Raw genomic sequence first — 16976 nt, forward strand, 5'->3', positions numbered from 1 at the left:
AAGGTCCTTTCTTGATTCCACGAAGAACCTTTAACATCCATGGAATCTTTCCAAATGACCAAAAAAGTACTTTGAAGTGTAAAAAGGGTTCTTTAGATTATTAAAATGGCTCTTTAAGAACTGTTCACTGAAAGGTTCTTTGGGAAACTAAATTGGTTCTTGTGAAACCCCCTTTCTGGAACCTTTATTTTTTAAAAGTGTCAAGTTACAGTATATACACACTCACTTGTAAAAAATAATTTACATGATTTGCTATCACAACATTTTTTCTTTTATCAAATCAACTTAGATCATTTATGTAGTTCAGATAACATAATATTTTGAGTTTCTGTTGATAAAACCAATCTCCTTCATTGTAACAACTAATTGTTTTAATTTCTATTAACTTAAAGTTTTAAGGCAACCAAGTTACTTACTTTTTTAAGTTAAACCAACAATAATTTTTTACAGTGCTGTAAAAAAAATATTTTCATGATTTGTTATCACAACTTTTTATCTTTTGTCAAATCAACTTCGATAACTAATGTGTGAACTGTGAAGATAACATACTATTTTGAGTTTTTGTTTATTAAACCATTCTTCTTCATTGTATTAACTCAAATTTTTAAGTATAACTAACTCAAAATTTTAATGCAACAAGGTAACTTGCTTTTTTAAGTTAAACCAACTTTTTTTTTTTTTTTTTACAGTGTACTAGGTTTTATTCTAATCATTCAAACGGACAATAATATAGTTATGTCGATATCTCATCCTGAGTGAATGTCTTTCCATGTTGGTTTTATCGCAAAAACTCTTCTTTTTATAGAGTGCAGTTCTCCTTAAAACTTGTTGGAGGCTCGTTGGCAATAAATGCAAATATATAGGCTACCATTGACGAACTGGCTTAGAATGATCAGGAGTGTTTTGTAGCTTCTGTCCCTTATAACCGAAGCAGTCGTATTGCAGACGGAAAAGTGTGTCTTTCTTTCATCTTGTATCTGTTTGTATCTCGTGGGAAGACAAAAGATTGCTGTGAGAATCAACCACACTCAAAAAAAAAATCTGTTAGATGCTAGACGTAGACTGGAGAAGGGCGGCTGCTGTTCTTTTATTGGTTTGATCAGTGTTTTTACATGTGTGTTTGCATATAGAGAATTTCAAAGAGCTGGTCTATCAAAAGTTACTTTAAGAAACAGAAACTGCTACTGTCTTGCATTATGCATTAGTCACAAACAAAAACCAGGGATTCTTAAGATCCAAAAAATGACAACAAAAGCACCCAGTTCCAGTCATGTAACATTATTAATATTCAATGAGCAGTGCCTACCACAGTAGGATTTGCATCTGGGACTTGAAGGAGTATTTGGAAAAGAAAAGTCATTATCATTTTAATGTGTGTTTACAAAGACTTTTTAAAGACTTTTCAGTGTTTTTAGAGGCACCGTAATTGCAATTCAATCATTGGCCCTACCCATATATTATACAACAATGCTATAAATATAACAAATATTTGGTAACATACACTACCAGTCAAACGTTTTGGATCTGTATGGTTTTTAAAAGAAGTCTCTTCTGCTCACCAAGGCTGCATTTATTTGATTAAAAGTACAAAAAATACAGTAATTGTCACGGGTATGGTGCGGATGAAGACAGGCTGAGGCCCAAAGTTCCAATTCAAACTTTTACTAGAATCAAACTTAAACAAAACTGGTACAGGCAAGGGTAACACTCTCCATACAACGTAACATAAACAAACATAAGCATAAGCATTAGCATTAGCATTGACCGACAACTGAAGGGTGAAAGACAGGAACTTAAATACACAGATGACAACGAGTGACGACAGGTGATGATGATGATGATTAACAATGACTAATTAACTAAACAGGTGACGAAAATGAACTAATGAAAATGACGACAGAGATGAGGAAAAACACTGAATGAGAAAAACAACCTAAAAGTCCATGGACACAACAGAAAACACATTAACAATGTGACAGAACCCCCCCCTCCCCCCAGGCGCGTCCTCGCGCCGTAAAACATCCAAAGGGGTGGGAGGGTGGGCGCCCTGGAGGCTGATGGACAGGTGGCCGATCTGGAGCAGGAAGCCTCCAGGGCGGAGCAGGACGTGCAGGTGGCCAGGGCGGAGCAGGATGAGGGCGTGGCCATGGCGGAGCAGTCGGACCCTCAGGCGTCCCTGGCGGTGAGGACCCTTCGGGCGTCCCTGGCGGTGAGGACCCTTCGGGCGGCCATGGCGGTGAGGACCCTTCGGGCGGCCATGGCGGTGAGGACCCTTCGGGCGGCCATGGCGGTGAGGACCCTTCGGGCGGCCATGGCGGTGAGGACCCTTCGGGCGGCCATGGCGGTGAGGACCCTTCGGGCGGCCATGGCGGTGAGGACCCTTCGGGCGGCCATGGCGGTGAGGACCCTTCGGGCGGCCATGGCGGTGAGGACCCTTCGGGCGGCCATGGCGACCGTGTCGGAAGGGCCTCCACGATCCCCTCAGAGGACTTATTGCCCCCCCCCCAAAATTTTCTTGGGGAAGTCAGCACTGGACTGGACCAGCGGCGAAGAGGGCTCTGAGCTGACCGGGGCCAGCGGCGAAGGCGGTCCTGGGCTGGACGGGACCAGCGGCGAAGGCACTGGGCTGGACGGGACCGGCGGCGAAGGCTCTGGGCTGGACGGGACCAGCGGCGAAGGCTCTGGGCTGGACGGGACCAGCGGCGAAGGCTCTGGGCTGGACGGGACCAGCGGCGAAGGCTCTGGGCTGGACGGGACCAGCGGCGAAGGCTCTGGGCTGGACGGGACCAGCGGCGAAGGCTCTGGGCTGGACGGGACCAGCGGTGCAGGAAGCTCTGGGCTGGACGGGACCAGCGGCGAAGGCTCTGGGCTGGACGGGACCAGCGGCGAAGGCTCTGGGCTGGACGGGACCAGCGGTGCAGGAAGCTCTGGGCTGGACGGGACCAGCGGTGCAGGAAGCTCTGGGCTGGACGGGACCAGCGGTACAGGAAGCTCTGGGCTGGACGGGACCAGCGGTGCAGGAAGCTCTGGGCTGGACGGGACCAGCGGTACAGGAAGCTCTGGACTGGACGGAACCAGCGGTGCAGGAAGCTCAGGGCTGGACGGGACCAGCGGTGCAGGAAGCTCTGGGCTGGACGGGACCAGCGGCGAAGGCTCTGGGCTGGACGGGACCAGCGGTGCAGGAAGCTCTGGGCTGGACGGGACCAGCGGTGCAGGAAGCTCTGGGCTGGACGGGACCAGCGGTGCAGGAAGCTCTGGGCTGGACGGGACCAGCGGTGCAGGAAGCTCTGTGCTGGGCAGCGATGAGGGCTCTGTGCTGGGCAGCGATGAGGGCTCTGTGCTGGGCAGCGATGAGGGCTCTGTGCTGGGCAGCGATGAGGGCTCTGTGCTGGGCAGCGATGAGGGCTCTGTGCTGGGCAGCGATGAGGGCTCTGTGCTGGGCAGCGATGAGGGCTCTGTGCTGGGCAGCGATGAGGGCTCTGTGCTGGGCAGCGATGAGGGCTCTGTGCTGGGCAGCGATGAGGGCTCTGTGCTGGGCAGTGATGAGGGCTCTGGCGCAGGATCAGCGGGCTCTGGCGCAGGATCAGCGGGCTCTGGCGCAGGATCAGCGGGCTCTGGCGCAGGATCAGCAGGCTCTGGCGCAGGATCAGCGGGCTCTGGCGCAGGAAGCTCTGGGCTGGACGGGACCAGCGGTGCAGGCGGCTTGGAGCTGGACGTCAACCGTCCAGGGTCGAAGAGGGACCAAAGCGGAGAATGGTGTCGGGGTCCATCTCGACCACCGCCTCTACTACGGCCTCCACGGGTCCCGCGAAATCTGGCCAGACGGGTTCCCTCAAACGACCCTCCATGGGCAAAGGCTGGGAGATCTTGGCTCTCCTTGGCCAGGACGAAAATTTTTACCCATTCGTCCATATTAGGGGGGTCGGGCAATCTGTCACGGGTATGGTGCGGATGAAGACAGGCTGAGGCCCAAAGTTCCAATTCAAACTTTTACTAGAATCAAACTTAAACAAAACTGGTACAGGCAAGGGTAACACTCTCCATACAACGTAACATAAACAAACATAAGCATAAGCATTAGCATTAGCATTGACCGACAACTGAAGGGTGAAAGACAGGAACTTAAATACACAGATGACAACGAGTGACGACAGGTGATGATGATGATGATTAACAATGACTAATTAACTAAACAGGTGACGAAAATGAACTAATGAAAATGACGACAGAGATGAGGAAAAACACTGAATGAGAAAAACAACCTAAAAGTCCATGGACACAACAGAAAACACATTAACAATGTGACAGTAATATTGTGAATATTATTACAATGTAAAAGAACTCTTTTCTATGTGAATATATTTTAAATGTAATTTATTCCTGTGATCAAAGCTGGATTCTCAGCATTACTTCAGTCTTCAGAGTCACATGATCCTTCAGAAATCATTCTAATATGATGATTTGATGCTCAAGAAACATTTCTCGTTGAAAACTTTTATTTATATTTTTATTTCATGATTCTTTGATAAATATGGAAAGTTCACTTCAAATGAACAGCATTTATCTGAAATAGAAAGCTTTTGTAACATTAAATACTACCGTTCAAAAGTTTGGGTTCAGTAAGAATTTCTATTAAAAAAAATTGGGGGGGAAACAAATAAAACAATACTTTTATTCAATACATTTATAATGTTACACAATATTATATTTCAAATAAATGCTGTTCTTTTGAATGTTCTATTCATCAAAGAATCCTGAAATAAAATGGTACACAACCGTTTTCAACTGATAATAATAATAAATGTTTTTGGAACATCAAATCCGCATATTATACTGATTTCTGAAGGATCTTGTGACTGAAGACTGGAGTAATGATGCTGAAAATGTAGCTTTGTCATCACAGGAATAAACCTACATATTAGAATATATTACAATAGAAAAGAGTTATTTTAAATTGTCATAATGTTACTATTTTTTTTAATCAAATAAATTCAGCCTTGGTGAACAGAAGAGACTTCTTCAAAAACGTAAAAAATCTCACCAATCCAAAACCTTTGACTGGTAATGTATTTCATTCATTAGTTTGTTTTGATGAAATACTACTGAAAAAACTCAAAATGTGGATCTTTATCTGCAATCTGTCAACTGAGCAATCAGACTTAATTTAAGTCTCACAAGACAATGCAACAAAGCCTTAGTCAATATGTATGTTATTCACTTCATAACCCCTTCATAAGACTAATTCGATTAGGAATCGGATAATGGTCGCGCTGAATGTTTGTGTTTCGCTATAAAGACTCAGCTTGCCATTATTTCTGTAATCAGACACTGGTCGTGCATCTTTTTGGCACTGTATATTTCAGGAAACACTGTCAGAGTATTTTACAACAGGAGTCCATATGCATCTGCGGAAGATTGCATATTCGGTTCAGATCTATTAGAGGGACGGTATCAGGGTTGTGGACTCCCATTACCCGCGGTAAAATAACTGTAACACATGGCGTCTACTTATTGCTTTATTAAAGAATCACAGTGTCCTGAGGGCCTCGATCCGCTGGGTCCTTCTGAAGCTGTTCTTACAGTTAGAGCCCGAGACTACTTTTAACGTAACTCAGGCTGATGCTGCTATAATTCGGGCATGGTAGGTCGTGTGAACGGTCATGCAGGAACACTTGGCAGTCGGGACGCCGTGCCTTTGCTCTCTGGCCTGGCAGTGACAGACAGCCCTGTGGCACAAACACAGCCCCAATGTGTTTTGGCATTTTGTTTTTCCACGACTTAGCAGTTCGTTTGTCTCTTCTTCTGTTGTTTTCTCCCGCATCTGGTCACATTGGCTTCTGAACAACCCCGCTGTGGAGAATACGGTCTGTCAGAATGTGTTGACGGGGATTCTGAGCATAAATCTAAGCAATATGTTTCCATGATATCTGGAGAGCATGTGCTGGATATTGAATGTTGAAGATTATGTTTGGGAACTTATTTTTTTAGTAGTGACTTAATGGCTAAAATACAAACTTACACTTGAATTCTTTGGATAATTAAAATGCAGAGGTTGTGGTCATTTCTCTCTGCCGCCTTGAATTTATGAATTTTTCTCACGCAATATTGTACCACACACACATTTCTGTAAGTGCTCTTCGTGTACTAAACATTGTCAGGCATTATCATCCTCTAATCAAAGACTCAGAGGTGTATCGACGTGTCCATTCCAGAAATCATTTGTTTCTTCTGAAAAATCATTGAAAGAAACTAGCACAAATATAGTAGTATATTCAGTTATTGATTTAATTTAACCCTCAAATGACACGATATGTTTATGTCTTCAGGTGCATATTTATCCTTGAATATTTTCCTGAGACTATAAGCTAAGTGAACCGACCTTCAACTGACAGTCATACTGTACATATTTCTTTTAAATAATAAGTCAAACATCCTCTATTTGCAATTCAAGTACAGATGAAATGGCAGATAATGATTTCTTCCACCTCCATAATCACAGCGACCGGGACATGTTTGGTTCACTTAGTTTTGTCGTGGTCATGAGACATTAACTCGCGGGAATGTGATAATATGGCGTGGCCATGAGATATTCATTTGTGGGAACGTGACTGAAACGTGTTAATAAACTAAACAAAACAGAGGAGATCACAAGAGCAAACATATGTAACGAAAACCACTCGTTTACATGACAACGACGTACTAAGAATGGAAACGTTTCTCCTTTGTGTTTTTCGCGTACAGACAACGTTGTCAAAACGCTCCTCGTTCACGCGGCGTAAACGACTAAAAACGCTGTATTCTGCTGCCAGGCCAGTAGGTGGCGATGTCACTTTGTGAAGAAACACTGCGAGCCTATAGACTGAACATGTAACACGCATGCACATGACGTCACCGGTTTCACAAATTCACGTTTTAGTTGTTTACACAGACATGGTATTGTTTCCAAAAACTGGCGCTTTGAAACCCGTTTTCAAAAGTTTGCGAATTCAGGCCCCGTTTACATGTACATGGTTATTTTGAAAAACTGAGACATTTCCCTTAGTTTGTGCCCTTAGTTTACACGACTGGATAATTCGCCTCTGAAAACGATTCTTTCCAAAAACTCCGGCCAGAGTGGAGATTTTAGAAAACTTTGTTCGCACATTTGCATATAAACTGAGAAAAAACGAGTTTTAGGCAGCCGACGTCACAGTATGTGACTTTTTCCGGGATTCTGATTGGCTACCGTGGGCTTGAGCTTCTCGTTACACTGCCACCTACAGGTTTGGCGTGCTCTTGACGGCATATACACGGGTCCGTGTAAACAAACACTTTTCTGAAAACTGACAGGTGTGCACGATGTTATTTTTGAAAACGGAGAGGGGTGAAATGTCCGTTTATGAAAATAGCCGTCCACGTGTAAACGTAGCCCGCAAAACGTCATTGTCGTGTAAATGAACGGGCAAAATGCATAGAAATGTTTCCGTTGAAAATGGTGTCATGTAAACGGCCCCTTAGAACAGAGAACAGACTGGAGTAACTGAAACACAGGGCTTAAATATACAGTGAAACTTAATGAGACACAGGTGGCAAAAATGAATAACTATAGCAACAAAAAAGCACATAATGAGTTACCAAGGAGACAGAGAGGGAAAACAAGAACAAAAAAACTGTTTTCTTCTAGCTTTTAACATTCTTTTTTTTAAGGCGAGACACTACATGTGAATAGGGTACATTCAGATATCACCATGAAACTTTCCCAGTTGATTACCTACATTAAGATGAGAAGAAAATGTATTACAAGTTTTCTGTAATTTAATGTTTAAATATGCAAATTAGGCAATATCTAAGTAAATATGCGCTAATTTGCATATATTTTAAAAAGAGTATTGGATAAAGCCAGGTTTAAAATTATTGTTTCATTGTGTTCACATATTAGATGGGAAAAAAATTACAGAGGGATTTATGGATATCTACTTTTGTTATACTGTAAATCAGAATATACACTGTCAGTGTCAATAGCCTTAAATATGAGAGAAAAGTCATTTTGAGAAAACGGGCTTTAAAGATTTATCATCAGCCAATGAGATTGCGCAATCAGCCCTTTTACTTTCACGATTGGTTGCTGATAAAAAGGAAATTACCATATTTGGATCCGACAGCATTGTACAGGAGAGAGAGCACTTTCCAGCGGTATACAGTATGTGATGACAGGGTGCAGACAGCGATCGCGGAGCAGCGTGTTGATTTAGAACGGCAACTTTTGTTGAATTCATGAGAAATCATAAACTTGCCTTGCCTAATCAAATCATAGATGGTAGATCGAGTCCATCAACATCCCCTAAAGTTCACAGTCCTGTAGCTCGTCCTTGGTCGTTATTTCATTCAGCAACATTTAGCAGTTTTGATTTATATGCTGTTTAATGTTGATGATCGCGTTATTTTACATATGCATCACTTACATATGATATCGCTTGTTTCTGCTGCTTCTTCACTTGTCTTTTGATCTTTAGAAGATGTGTCATAGCACCCCTATACCATTTAACAGTGAAAACACGGAAAGCCAAACATTTCTGTCAATGGCGGCAGAAGAGTTAAGTCTGTAGAAGGTTGTGATTAGTGAGTCATTGAATTTCTCATTCAACCAATTTATAAACAAATTAGTGTTTGGCTGCATCCAAGTATATATACTTCCCTGCATACTCAAGCCAAAAAGATGTATGTGAAAATGATGTATGAATTCACAGTATTCATAAAACAGTGGGCAAAAAGAACCAAGATAACCTCTTATTTACGGCGAGATTCTGAAGTGCGTGTTAAACTTGACACAGGCACACACACATTTTTGAACTCTTCCTAATCAAACACACCTGATTCAAGTCATCAGCTTGTTAGTAGAGACTCCAAGACCTGAAATGTATACGGGTCAGATAAGGGAGACATCTGAAATGTGCACTGTTGGTGTGCCTCCGGGAACAGGGCTGTCCAGCACACACACAGACACAAGAAAACATGTTGTGAGTGAACCGGCCATTAAAAACGGGAGAGGTATGGCAGTAGAATTTTAAAAAGTCTAGAGACGCTCTTTTAAAAATTTGATTTTGTTTATCTTGAGCGCTGTGTTTTTGGAATGCCATATCATGCGAAATCATGAATCATTGATAAAAGGAAAGCCTGGCTGTGGAATGCAAAGTCACGTTCTGTGTGAAGAGCCCACAACTATGGAAGCTTGTTTTCGCCACAGAATAAAACATTTTTAAAGATAATTGTGACTTTTTATCTCACAATTGCGAGTTTACATCTTGCAATTCTGACTTTTTTTCTCACAATTGCGATAAATAAACTCACAATTCTGACTTCTAAATCTCGTAATTCTGACATCTTCTCTCAGAATTGTGAGATTAACAGTAAACTCGCAATTGCTAGTTATGAAGTCCATTTCGAAAGAAGACTGACTTTTTTCCTCAGAATTGCGAGTTTATTTCTCACAATTCTGACTTAATAACACGCAATTGCCACTTTAAAGCATGCAATTGCCACTTTATATCTTCCAATTGCATGTTATAAAGTGCCAAATATGAACATGAAATTCTGAGTTTTTTTTCACAATTTTAACTTTATAACACGCAATTGCAAGTTTATATCTCGCAATTCTGACATTTTTTCTCCGAATTGTGAGATATACAGTAAACTCGCAATTGCGAGTTATGAAGTCCAATTCTAAGGGAAAAAGAGTTTTTCGTCAGAATTGCGAGTTTATATCTCACAATTCTGACTTAATAACACGCAATTGCAACTTTAAAGCACGCAATTGCGACTTTATATTTTCCAATTGCATGTTATAAAGTGCGAGATATAAAAATGCAATTCTAAGAAAAAGTCAGAAACTTAATAACACGCAATTGCAACTTTACATCACGCAATTGCTTGTTATAAAGTCAGAATTGCCAGATATAAAGATGCGATTCTGACTTTTTTTCCTCACAATTCTGACTTTATAACTCGGAATTGCGACTTTATTTCACGCAAGTCAGAATTGCGAGATTACCTTTTTTATTTTTTTATTCTGTGGCGGAAACAAGCTTCCATACACAAGTGTGCAGAGGTTTAGATGTTGATTAATTCCACTATATTCCAGCGCATGCACAAGAGATTATTTGCATTGCATCTGCCAGACAGTGGATCCTCCGTTATCGGAAGTAATTTAACAGTAATCAGAGGCTTCTAATCAATCACGTCCGGGCTGTTGTTCACTAATGCTTTGTTTTCCTTTATTAATGTGTTATTTGTCAAAGACTCACCAGGGGTTTCATGTCAGACGGCAGGTTGGCAGAACTGATGAACGGTTGATGATAATGTTCAGTTGCAGAAATGATCCTGACAGCTGGACGGCACTCTAAACGCAACAAAATCTTAGGGTTGCGTGCGCGGAATTTCTAACGGAAATGTCTCTTGGAATGTAAACTACTGCACACCTCACCTTTGGTGTTCATTGTATTGTTTTCAGCAGACAGTCTCTCTCTCTGTTTCTCTTTTCAGGAGAATCTCGAACTCGTGGTTAAGCACAGGCTGGTTCACAATGACTATTGCCTTAGAGCTTTGTGACAGAATCAATGTTTATGGCATGGTGCCTCCAGATTTCTGTAGGTGAGTCATATTTCAATGCATTGGTTTTTGGGGGGTTTTGGTGTACAGTGAGATCTAAAAGTCTGAGACCACTTGTGAAAATGTTTTTCTGATTTATACCGTTCAAAATGTTTACGTATTGTCAATGTTTTTGAAATAAGTCTTGTATGCTTTATCAAGGCTGCATGTATTTGATCAAAAATACAGTAAAGACAGTGATGATATGAAATATTATTAACATTTTAAATAATAGTTTAGTTTATTAAAAAAAGAAGACTGCAATGCTGAAAACTCAGCTTTGCCATCATAGGATAAAAATATAAAAATATTATTTAAAATATTATTAACATTTCTTCTTCACTAATATCACTAATAAAAATCACTAATATCAGTCGAAAACTGTCGATGTATCATGCATCCCTATGAGAAATAGGTCACAGGTCAGATTATCGTCATAATGTTACGTTGTTTGCGTTTAAATTATATCGTGAGTCGCAGATGTGGTCAAAGATCAGATCTTTCTATATGTGTGTGTATTGATTTTCTCCCTGCATAGTCTGCAATATTGCCGCGGCAGTCCCTGCTGTGTACCAGAACTACGGGGAAAAATAACCCAGGGCCGAAAATTAAATGATTCATTGTGATTCCCCGCTGAGGCATGACCTTTCCCCCAGCCATTTTCCAACCTTAATGTATTACATAAAATCTATTTATTCCCCTTAAAGCAAGCTGTACTCTGAACCAAATCAGGTTAATTGCCTTGAAAACGGATATCTAGCTCGGGATTAATTTGGGAATCGAGAAATGCGATGACGCTGTCCCCGTTTTAAGGCGAGACACTACAGGTGAATTGGGTACCATTTTAAAATAATAGATATCACCATGAAACTTCCTCAGTTGATTACTTACACAAGTTCATAAAAAAAAATGTATTACAAGTTTTTGAAATTTGTATGTTTAATTATGCAAATTAGGCATTATCTCATTAAATATGCGCAATTTTGCATATATTTTTGGTAGATAGATAAAGCCTCCGCACATATGATAAAGCCAGGTGCAAAATAATTTTTTCATTTTGATTACACACAAGATGAAAAAAGATTTTAAGAGGGATTTCAGGGTATATGATTTTCGCCATATTTTTTTATTAAAATGTCACATTAATCAGGCCAGGAATGATTTATTAACAAATCCCTCTGAACATATCTTCAGAATACTGCTAAGAGTATAACTGGAAAGTTTGGTGTACATAGGTGCTACATCGGCTGAGATGCGTCACTGGAGAATGACAAAAAAACTCATTTTGAGAAAAAGGCATTTAAAGATTTGTAATGTAAAAAATCATACTTTTTTTAGTGGAAACAACTATTTACAGACACAATATCTCATCAAATCATTAGCAACAACAATACAAACCACCTAAATCACATCAAAACTTATAAACACAGCATTTATGGCCTTTAACTGAGCAGAAAAACCGTCAAAAACACACATCTAAATGTCAGAGCGCGTCACGTGATGCATCTGAACCAATCACGCTGTCAGAAATTGACATCAGCCAATGAGATTTCGCTTTTAGAGTTAAATGCCCATTGTACTTTCACGATTGGTTGCTGATAAAAAGGAAATTACCATATTTGGATCCGACAGCATTGTAAAGGAGAGAGAGCTTTACAGCGATGTGTGTTATTAAAGAAAGCAGAGAGAGATCGCGGAGCAGCACGTTGATTCAGAACGCCAACTTTTGTTGAATTTCGGAGAAATCTACAGACGCAAATAGACAAAGTGTAGTAAAATAAAGACCTAAATGTGTATTTTGGACTTTTTTTCACCACAAGTCTGAAAGAAGACATGTTATTGAAGACAAATAGCACAACATCTCAAAATTGACCAGTGAAAAAAAAAACGATGTTTTTGCCTGCCGTGTCTCGCCTTAATCTCTTCTCTCGTTGTGTCCAGGGAGTCTCAGCACCACTCTGTCCCGTATCACTACTACGAGCCCACGGGCCCGGACGAATGTGCCATGTACATCTCCCACGAGCGAGGCCGTCGAGGCAGCCACCATCGCTTCATCACAGAGAAGCGGGTCTTTGCCAACTGGGCTCGGACGTTCAACATCCATTTCTACCAGCCGGACTGGAGTCCGCCGCCGCTACCGAGAAACCACACGGCAACCACAGCGTCTCCCCGGTCGCAGAAGACGTGACTCTTGCCGGAGCCTTCCAAAAGATCTCAAACTGCCTCAAACAGATCACTGGCTAGTCCCTGTCGCCATGTGGATGGAGCTTTACGTGTCGGATTGGCTGGGAGAGGGCGATTCATGGAGAACTGATGCTTAAACCTATTCTTTTGCACATTCATTGGGGTTTTTTTTAAGTATGAAAAGCATTCCAGCAATCTGTACACATTCATGTCAGAAATCCTTATTGGCAATTTATTGAGTATCGCTGGGAGATCTTGGTTTTATACAGTGTGAAAGAAAAAGAAAAAGAAAAAGGATGGCGGATCCAAGAGCTCTGGAGTGACGAGGATGTTTGCTGAAGTCGATGTGAAAGCATTGTCATTTTTTTTTGTTCCATAATTCAATGAGAGAACAAAACAGTGCAACTTCATTTAATCCAGGCCCAGACAGCAACATTGTGTTGGCTCAGATCCGGCCCTCATCTGGTACACGGCCATCTGGGCCGAAAGTGTGTTGCTGTCTGGGATTGCAAGTGATTTGACTGTAAAACGTGGTTTCTATATGACAGGTGGTTGGTTGGAGGGAGTGGTTTGTGCAGTTATTTATTTTTTATTATGAGGACCATTTTTACAAATTTGGAATAACTCCAAATTTGGAATAACTCAATTTTTTATTATGAGGACCACTAAATGGAAGTGATAATTCGTAATGAGACCAAAAATGTCCTCTACAGGGCCGTTTACACGACAGCGTTTTCAACTTAAAAACTGAAAACTTTTAATGCATTTCGATCATTCATTTACATGACGTTGGCGTTTTGCGGGCCTGAAAATTTAACATTTTGAAAAAGTTTTTTTGAAAACTTTACCGTTATCGTCTCCGTGTAAACTACAAAAACGTGTATACTACTTTTCTTTACAAAGTAACATCGCCGACTAGTGGCCCGGCAGCAGAATACAGCATTTTTATTCGTTTATGAGGACCCGTGTGAACAACGGAGATCGTTTTGACACCGTTGTCGTCTGTACATGAAACTTTTCAAAAACGCGAAGGAAAAACTTTACGTTTCGAAAATGTTTTAGCACATCGTACGTCGTTGTCGTGTAAACGTACCCTAAGAAAGTAAACAAGTGAATTTTGATGTTGTATTTAAGGCAAGACACCCAGGTTAAAAGGTAAAAAACAAACAAAAAAACAACAACATATATTACAAACTTCTCCAGCTGATTGATTATATTAAAAACTGCAAAAAAAAAAAGTATTATATGTAAGTTTTATCAAATATAGTTTAAATATGTAAATTAGGCATTATCTAATTAAATATGCATTCATTTACATACATTTTCAGGAAAGAAATGTGAATATTCGATAAAGCCAGGTTCATAATATTTTTTTGTTTGTTTTGATGACATATGTTAAAGCGTTTTACAGAGGGGATTTTGGATTTTTCTTTTTGAAACTTACTATCAACTGCCCGAAGAAAAAAAAAATGCTTTTAGGAATAAAATGTTGAAAACAGGAAATTGAGATATGAACAAACCCCTCAGTTCACAATATGGATGGGGAAAAAATCTGACATTTGATGTATGTGTTACTGAGGTGGAGATTTCTGAGTCAGCGCATGAAAACAGCCTTTATCAAATGCAAATAGATAAAGTGCAATAAAAAACACTTAAACGTGTATTTTTTGAGTTTCCCCTTAGTAGGCTATGTGATGAGAAGTTATGAAAAAACCTTAAAATCACAAAAAGCTTTTTTTGCCTGTAGTGTCTTGCTGTAAATAATTATCAAATCCAATAATGTCCTGTGTATTATTGACCACTATAATAATATATGTTTTGCTCTTTTTTTTTTCTTAAGATAAGAAAGTTGCGCACTGCAGAAACCGTTACGCAGAAGATCAATGGTGCAAATGATTGTACTTGATTGTGAGATTGACTTGAAATGTTTTAACATGAACAATAAACAATCTTGTCTGTTAAAACGGAAAAATGACAATTAAGAAGCACTGTGATCCTGCAGTTTTGATCTAGCGTTCTCACACTTATTAAAACTGGAATATTTAAGATGACCAGATGGGATGCGTACAGATACGATGTCTTTTGGTGCCAGGTTTCAGATCCAGTAAAACGGCATCTTGAAATCCCTCAAGAAACGCAGCAGTATGAAGTCAACACAGAGCGTTGAATGAAATGCATTATTGTTGTGGTCAGCGTGAAGAGCGTGTCAGAGGTGTACAGGACGCGCACGGGTGTAATTATGCCCGTCACAGCAGGAGGTCGCGCATCATTGACCATGACCGCGCTGCGCCTGTCAGTCATGCAAATGTACACACGCGTCGGGACTGTTAAAGCAGCCGTCGCATTAATGCGCCCCAGATGACTGACAAGTTGGCATCGCTGTTGAATGCACAAATGTTTGCAGATACGATGCGCCGCTATGAGTGATGGGTCGGGCTATTATAGCATGAATTATTGCAAAAGCGACTGTTCGTTGTATAAATGCTGATGTAGGCCTGTCCATCTTGAAGAATTCTGGGAGATTTATTTCTGTTTGCTTACAGCTGAGGAGGAAATCATGTCACTTAAAAAAAAAAAAGGTGTTTGCAAGATAAAGTCATTCCTATAATAATTAATAGCGCTGTTATCTTAATTGATCTGACCACAATAATTAGGGGCCCTATTTTATCGTTCTAAGTGCATGGTCTTAAGCGCTCAGCGTAAGTGCACTTAGGTCTTGTCCGAATCCACTTTTGCTAGTTTAACGACGGGATAAATGGTTGTCCCTATTCCCTTAATGAGTAATGGGTGTGTTTTGGACGTAACGTGCAGTAAACCAATCACAGTCTCATCTCCCATTCCCTTTAAAAGCCAGTTGCGCTCGCGCCATGGCGGATACGCTATTTATATGGCGGAATTGCAAGCGGAAAAACTGAACGCTTTTCCTCTAGCGAGGAAACGGATCTGCTAAAGAGCGCGAGACCATCTACGGGACAAAGTGTACGCGCGTTGTGGACCTGCCTATAGGTGCATATTAATAATGCGCTCTTTAAATAAATAAAAAATATATAGCGCCATTGACTTTAGACCAGGTTTTTGTTGGTCAATGGCGCAGTCGGTTTCTTCAAATAGCAACGCACCAACAATGCGCATGAACACACCTCATTTTCAGACTAGCACGCCCATGAACGCACAGATGGGCGCAAATGCATTTGCTATTTAAACAGGTTGTGTTCAAGACATGAAAATGATAACTGTGTCGGGCTGAAACTAGCCAAAAACACTCGAGTTGCGCCTGGCTCTGCATTGTGCTTAGTCTGTTTGGAAAACAGAGGAATGATGCAGCTTTAAATGACATAGCTAAAAGATTCTGGGTTCAGAAGTTGTTCGTTTTTTTTAAATGGCTACATTTATGGTCTTTTTTAAACAGGACCAAAGCAGGTGCACACGGTATTGGCCGCGATTTGGCCGTCTGAGACACATTTTGCAAATCCTAAAATAATCCTCTGATCCTAGGCTAAAATCTAAAGTCTTTGAACGTTAGTCTAACATGTTCACTGACAGCCGATTAATGGCCGCTGCGATCAAATTTTACCTCAGACGAAATTCTGGCAGTGTCAGAAGATTTCACTCACAGTCCTGCAGTGTGACTTCTCCTACGACGACCGTCAAATTGTCTTCGTTTTTCAAGACAAGCCGTGACCAAAATTTATGTTAGAGATTTTTTGTAGCCTCCATTTCAGTCCCACGTGTAATCACATCACCGAACGCGGCATTGATTGATGATGTAAAGTTTTCTTGCGTGCGTTCTTGACTGTCGTACAGTCTGACTTTAATGACAACAGAGATCTTGCAGCGATGAACCGCAACGTAAAAAATTACCTGTGAAAAAAAAAAAAATCTGTGGAAAAAAATTTGTATTACGACTTTAATCTCGAAATATTTCGAGATTAACGTCGAAACATTTCGACTTTATTCCCGAAACATTTCGACTTTATTCCCGAAAACATTTCGACTTTATTCCCGAAACATTTCGACTTTATTCCCAGAAACATTTCGACTTCATTCCCAAAAACATTTCGACTTTATTCCCGAAAACATTTCGACTTTATTCCCGAAAACATTTCGACTTTATTCCCGAAAACATTTCGACTTTATTCCCGAAAACATTTCGACTTTATTCCCGAAAC

At 40.8% G+C, this 16976-nt stretch overlaps 1 protein-coding gene across 2 annotated transcripts in view; it reads left to right on the forward strand.

Annotated features, from left to right (window-relative positions):
* Positions 1-15301, forward strand: part of st6galnac5a (ST6 (alpha-N-acetyl-neuraminyl-2,3-beta-galactosyl-1,3)-N-acetylgalactosaminide alpha-2,6-sialyltransferase 5a) — a 53859-nt gene extending 38558 nt beyond the window's left edge. Inside the window, exons 4-5 of one of the 2 annotated variants that reach the window (XM_079613098.1) lie at positions 10519-10626; positions 12565-15301. In XM_079613098.1, the coding sequence (XP_079469224.1) occupies positions 10519-10626; positions 12565-12811 (355 nt within the window). In that variant the 3' untranslated portion in view covers positions 12812-15301. The remainder of the gene's footprint in view (positions 1-10518; positions 10627-12564) is intronic. The other variant, XM_079613099.1, reaches the window with a different exon arrangement.
* The last annotated feature ends 1675 nt before the right edge of the window (positions 15302-16976 follow it).

This window comes from Phoxinus phoxinus, assembly GCF_949152265.1.
Source record: "Phoxinus phoxinus genome assembly, chromosome: 5".
Classification (NCBI taxonomy): Eukaryota; Metazoa; Chordata; class Actinopteri; order Cypriniformes; family Leuciscidae; genus Phoxinus; species Phoxinus phoxinus.